This window comes from Gallinula chloropus (assembly GCF_964237585.1).
Source record: "Gallinula chloropus genome assembly, chromosome: 31".
Classification (NCBI taxonomy): domain Eukaryota; kingdom Metazoa; phylum Chordata; class Aves; order Gruiformes; family Rallidae; genus Gallinula; species Gallinula chloropus.
This window is the reverse complement of record NC_140116.1, coordinates 2,085,254-2,091,195: the sequence shown is the minus strand read 5'-3', so window position 1 is coordinate 2,091,195 and position 5,942 is coordinate 2,085,254. Positions and strand designations below refer to the sequence as shown.

At 65.3% G+C, this 5,942-nt stretch overlaps 1 protein-coding gene across 1 annotated transcript; it reads right to left on the bottom strand.

The window, feature by feature from the left end:
- Positions 1–3,119: 3,119 nt before the first annotated feature.
- On the bottom strand, positions 3,120–4,196 carry SP7 (Sp7 transcription factor; the record flags this gene model as incomplete). The annotated part of the gene is made up of 1 exon (XM_084277393.1): positions 3,120–4,196. The coding sequence occupies one exon, from the start codon at positions 4,194–4,196 to the stop codon at positions 3,120–3,122; it is 1,077 nt and encodes a 358-aa protein (XP_084133519.1).
- Positions 4,197–5,942: the final 1,746 nt, after the last annotated feature.

The window sequence follows — 5,942 nt, the reverse complement described above, 5'->3', positions numbered from 1 at the left end:
CCCTTCCGCAGCCGGGGGTTGCTGGGGGAGGATGTTGGGGGGGGGAATTAAAGGGGCCGCAGTTCCCTTTCAAATCCCGGGGGGGGGCGGAGCGACACAGTGACCCCCCCCACTCCTCCCTGAACATGTGTATCCTCTGCCGAGACCCCCCTGCGTGGGTCTGGGGGCTCCCCACGAGAACGCGGAGGGGTGATAGATTGGGGTGGGGGGGTGATAAAGGGGGGCCCACTTTGAGGTGACATTGCCCCTTTAAGAGAGGCGGTGCTGCCTCTCGGGGGGGTGGGGAAGCGGCACGGGGACACCCCCCCCGCCATGAGATCCCCGAGCACCCCAGGGTCCCTCTCACCCCCCCCCGCCTTTCCCCCCAGCCCAAATCCTGGGGGTGCCCAACCACGTCGTGACCCCCCCACCCCACAACCCCCCTTACGGGTGACCCCCCCCTCACTCCGTGGGTGCCCCCACTCCCCCCAGCCCCCTCCCCCGCAGCCCAGTGGGTGCCGCCCCCCCCCCCCAATTTAGCATCCCCCCCCCCCTTTTCCTCGGCGGCCGCAGGAGTTATTTTAATGGATCCAGGATATTAAATAAAGGGGGGGGGGGGGGGGGGTTGCGGTGGGTTTGGGGTGAGGGGGGTGGGACGGGGGCTGCTCTGCGGCCGGGGGCCCCACATTCCTCACCCGTTATGGAGCCGGGGGGTGGGGGCAGGGGGGGGTTGATATGAGACAACGATTAAGGACGGCGCCGACATCCGAGCCGCCAGCCCCCCCCACCCCCCCCTCAAATTACCCCCCCTTCCCACCCACCCCCCACCCCATTAGGGGGAAAACGTGGTGCTGGTAAAGTTTGGGGGGGTGGGAGGGGGGATGTTGGGGTCCTTCCCCCCCCCCCCTCTATCCCCAGTGGTGCTGGCAAAGTTTGGGGGGGGGGGGGGGATGTTGGGGTCCTTTTAATTTGGGGGGGGGTTGGATGGGTTTTGGGCTTCGTGGTTTGGGAGGCTCCGGGCGGTCGAGGCCTCGTGGCCACAGCGGGGGGGGGGTCGGGGGGGGGTGTTGGGGTTTGGCTGGGTGATGGGGGCTGGTTGGCACCAGCCCACCCACAGCGAGAGGGATGGAGGGGTGGGGATGGGACAGGGGGGAGGCACCCCAAAGTGAGGCAAACCTCTGCTTGAGGTGGGGGGTGGGAGCTGACACCCCCACCCTAAATTACCCCCCTGCTGTTGTGACGCCAGGTCCGTGTGCCTCAGTTTCCCCCTCCAGCAACCCCAGGCCTCGCTCTGCAGAGAACCAGCCCAGGGGGTTTGGGGGGGGCTGGAGGAGGAGGGGGGGCACTCCAGGCTCTGCCACGCTGGCATGGGGCCCCCCCCTGTGTCCCCCCACCCTGTGGGGTGCCCCCCCCCACTTTGCTTTGGCACTGGGGCACGTTCCCGCCCCCCTTTGCCTTTTTCTGTGGCTTTTTGGGTTGGGTTTTGCTGGGTGGGTTCCAGGAACCCCCAAACCGGGGCTGGGTCCCCCCATCAAAGGGCTGGCAGGGGTCCAGGGCACTGGGGAGGGGGGGTTCAGAGAAGAGGAGGGGGGATTGGGGTCCTGCCAGGCCACAGCGCCCAAAATTGGGGTGTCCTGGGTAAGACGTGGCCCCACCACGTGCCCACGAGCTGCCACGTGGCTCCCGGGTGCGACGCTGCTGTGGGGAAACTGAGGCACGGGGCAGGGTGGGGGTCAGTGCTCACGTGTTCCCAGGGGGGTGGGGACCTGGGGACAGGGGGACACCAGGCCAGGGGACACGGGACTTTGTGGGCCTGGGAATGGGGGGACCTGGGGGACATGGGGGGGGCGGGGGAACAGAGCTGGCTTGACCCCCAACCCTTCCCAGCTCCCACCACCCCCCCTGGAGAAGTGGGGGACACAGTGACCCCGAGTGTGGCTGCATCCCCTCCGTGCCTCAGTTTCCCTTCCCCACAGCAGAGGAGCGAGGGGAGGAAGGCAGAGCCCATCCCTGTGATGAAACCACCTGGCCTCAGCCCCACCAGTGCAGGAGAAGGAGGGGGGGGGGGGGTCACATCTTGGCAACCTCTTTATTGCTTTATTTTCGGGAGGGGGGGTGTTGGGGTCGGGGGGGTTCAGCCAGCTAAAAAAAAGGGGGGGGGGGTGGTTACATTAGCGCCTAATGAACCGGGCGTGCTAATGAGGGCGGGGGGAGGAGAAGGGGTGAACCCTGTCCCTGAGCTCTGTGGGGGGGGAGAGGGGGTTGCGGGGGCCAAGACTGGGGGGGGGGGGGAAGGGGGAGAGGAAGGGAAGAGGAAAGGGGGAGAGGAAAAGGGGGGGAAGAAAAGGGGGAAGGAAAAGGGGGGGAAGAGAAAGGGGGAGGGGGAGAGAAAAGGGGGGGGAAGAGGAAAGAGGGGGAAGAGGAAAGGGGGGAGAGAAAGGAGGGGAAGGAAAATGGGGGGAAAGGGGGAGCAGGAGATAAAAGGGGGTGGGGGAAGAGGAAAAGGGGGGAAGAGGAAAGGGGGGAAGAGGAAAGGGGGGAAGAGGAAAGGGGGGAAGAGGAAAGGGGGGAAGAGGAAAGGGGGAAGAGGAAAAGGGGGAAGAGGAAAAGGGGGGAAGAGGAAAAGGGGGGGAAGAGGAAAGGGGGGAAGAGGAAAGGGGGGAAGAGGAAGGGGGGGAAGAGGAAAGGGGGGAAGAGAAGGGGGGGAAGAGGAAAGGGGGGAAGAGGAAAGGGGGGGAAGAGGAAAAGGGGGGGAAGAGGAAAGGGGGGAAGAGGAAAGGGGGGAAGAGGAAGGGGGGAAGAGGAAGGGGGGGAAGAGGAAGGGGGGGAAGAGGAAGGGGGGGGAAGAGGAAAGGGGGGAAGGAAAAGGGATGGGAAGAGAAAAGGGGGTGTGGAAAGAGGAAAAAGGGGGGGAAACTCACCTCCCCCCCCCAAAGTGAGCCCCAGAGTGCTTGAAGACCCCTCCCCCCCATAATTTAAGACATAAATTAGAGCTGCTAACGAGGAGCTGCAGCCAGCCCGGGGAGTAAGTTGGGGGGGGGGGGGCGGGGAAGGGGGGCGCATCTCGGGCAGCACCCCATAATAAATAACCCCAGCGCCGCAGAGGAAGAGGAGGATGAGGGGGAAGCGGGACGAAGGCTTCAAATCTCCAACAAACTCCCAGCTTCTTCTTCGGGGCTCCCAGCATCTTTCCCAGGAGAAGCCGGTGGTTGTTGCCTCCTCTGCCGAGGGGGAGAAGCAGCAGCAGCAGCAGCAGCAGCAGCAGCAGCGCCGGGGGTTTGGTCCCCGCTGGCCATGGGGTCGGGTTTAGCCCCCCCGCCGCTCTCGGCGTGGGTTTTCTGGTGCTTGCTGAGGTGGTCGCTGCGGGTGAAGCGTTTGCTGCACAGGAGGCAGGTGAATTTCTTCTCGCGGGTGTGGGTGCGGACGTGGCGCTCCAGCTCGTCGCTGCGGGTGAAGCGCTTCCCGCAGAAGAGCCAGTTGCAGACGAAGGGTCTCTCCCCCGTGTGCCAGCGCAGATGGGCTTTCAGGTGGGACGCCTTCCCGTACACCTTCCCGCAGCCCGGGATGTGGCAGCTATGGACTGGTTTCCTCCTGGATCCTCCTCCTCCACCTCCTCCTCCTCCTCCTGGACCACCCAGCCTCTCCAATTCTTGGCAGTTGGGACAATCACAAGCCGGGCGACCCCCTAAAGAACCCCCGCGGGGACCTTTCGGGGTGTCCCCCGGGTTGGGTTTAGGGGGTGGGGGTGCGGAGGGGTTGCCGGTGTAAGGAGGGGGGTTCAGAGCCCCGAAGTCGGAGCCGTAAGCGGGGAGCGGGGGGCTCAAGGTGGGTTGAGCTTGCAAGGAGCCCTGCAACCCCTCGGCGCCCGCCGGACCCCCCAGCCAACCCCCGTTTGGGTGCACGTCCCACCAGGAGGGTGCTGCCGGCCCCGAGCCCCCCGGCAGCCCCCCGCCGATGCCGCCCTTGTACCAGGAGCCGTAGGGATGTGGCATCTCCAGCGATGGGTAGACCCCCGGCAAACAGTCGCCCGGTGGGTGCCCCTTGGCTGTCACCACCACGGGACCCCCCAAAACCTCCTGCGCGCCCGTGGGTGCCGGGAAGGGGTGGCCGAAGGGGCCGTAATCGGGGCCGTAGGGGCCGGGTGATGCCTGGGGGCTGGCGGAGGGTGAGAGCAGCCCCGGGGTGCTGGGGAAGGCGGCTGTGTAGGAGTCACCCATGGCGGCGGGGTGGGGGGGGGGACACGGGTGGCAGCACGATGGGGACGATGTGGGGACACCAGGGCGTCAGCGCGGGGACGGGGCCATGGCGGCCAGCAGCCTGTGGGGAGAGGGAAATGGGTGTTAGGGTGTTTGGCGGGTGGGGGGGAAAGAGGGGGTGATGGGGAGGGGTACCCCGCTGTGATGGGGTACCCAGGGATGAGGGGCACAGGGTGTGATGGGGTAACTGGTGCGGTGGGGCAGGGGGAGGAGTGGGGAGGGCAGCACCGTGGGGCACCTGGTATTGGGGTACCTGGTATTGGGGCACCCAACACCATGGGGCACCTGGTATTGGGGTACCCAGCACCATGGGGTACCTGGTATTGGGGTACCTGGTATTGGGGTACCTGGTATTGGGGCAGCCAGCACCATGGGGCACCTGGTATTGGAGTACCCGGTTTTGGGGTATCCAGCACCACGGGGCACCCAACACCATGGGGCACCTGGTATTGGGGTACCTGATATTGGGGCACCCAGCACCACGGGGCACCCAGTATCAGGGTACCCAGTATTGAGGTACCCAACACCATGGGGCATTCAGCACCATGGGGCACCTGGTACTGGAGTACCTGGTATTGGGGTATCCAGCCCCACAGGGCACCCAACCCCACAGCACCACCCATCCCCTCCCTTCCCACTCCCCCCTTCTCCTCCTCCTCCGTGCCTCAGTTTCCCCCTCCCTGCAGCTGCAAACACCCCATCCCCACCCTCAGAACAGGGGTATCTTCACGGGGGCTTCTCCAAGGGCTGATAGCAGGGTTGTGCCCGCAGCGGGAGGGGGGGGCCCTTTTCCCCCACCACCCTCTCCTTCCACCCACCCACCGCCTCCAAAATCCCCCTCCCAATCTCAGCTCCTTCTGCTTTTATGGCCTTTTAATCGAATTACTCTGCGGCCTCCCCCCTCCCCGGGGCGACTTCCTCTGCTTTTATGCCCTTCATGGCTTTCAGCTGCCGCGGGCTGAGACCGGGCGTCACGAGCTGCCCCCCCTTTTCCCACTTCCCCCCCAATTTCCCCCTTTTTTCCCCCACTTTTCCCCCCACTTTGGCTTTATTCCCACCTTATCTCCCCCCCTCTTCACTTGGGGGCTGCCCTATCATCCTTTTTCCCCCCTCCCCATCCTCTTTTATCCCCCCCCCCAACCCCCCATCCCCCTTTTCCTCCTTCCCCGTGGTTGTTGCTCCTATTTTTAAGCCGGCCCCGGCTTGCGGCCGCAGCGCGCTCCGGGTTTTCCAAGGATAACAAGGGCCAGGCCTGTGCCCCGGGAACGCTGCCCTGCCGCCAGAGCCGAGGTAATTAAAACCAGGGCGAGCGGCTATACGGAGGCACGCTTAAAATAGTGTAAACCTCCCATAAATCAGCTCCGCTTCGCGCCGGGAAATTAGGAGCAGGGCAGGAGCAGCATCCCCCCCACCCCCTCCCCACCGCTCCTTAGGAGCAGGGCAGGAGGAGCACCCCACAACCCCTCTCCTTAGGAGCAGGACCCCCCCCTCCCCTACTCCTTAGGAGCAGGGCAGGAGCAGCACCCCCCAACCCCACTCCTTAGGAGCAGGACCCCCCCACACCCCACTCCTTAGAAGCAGGACCCCCCCCTCCCCTACTCCTTAGGAGCAGGGCAGGAGCAGCACCCCCCCCAACCCCTCTCCTTAGGAGCAGCACCCCCCCCAACCCCTCTCCTTAGGAGCAGGACCCTCCCCACCACTCCTTAG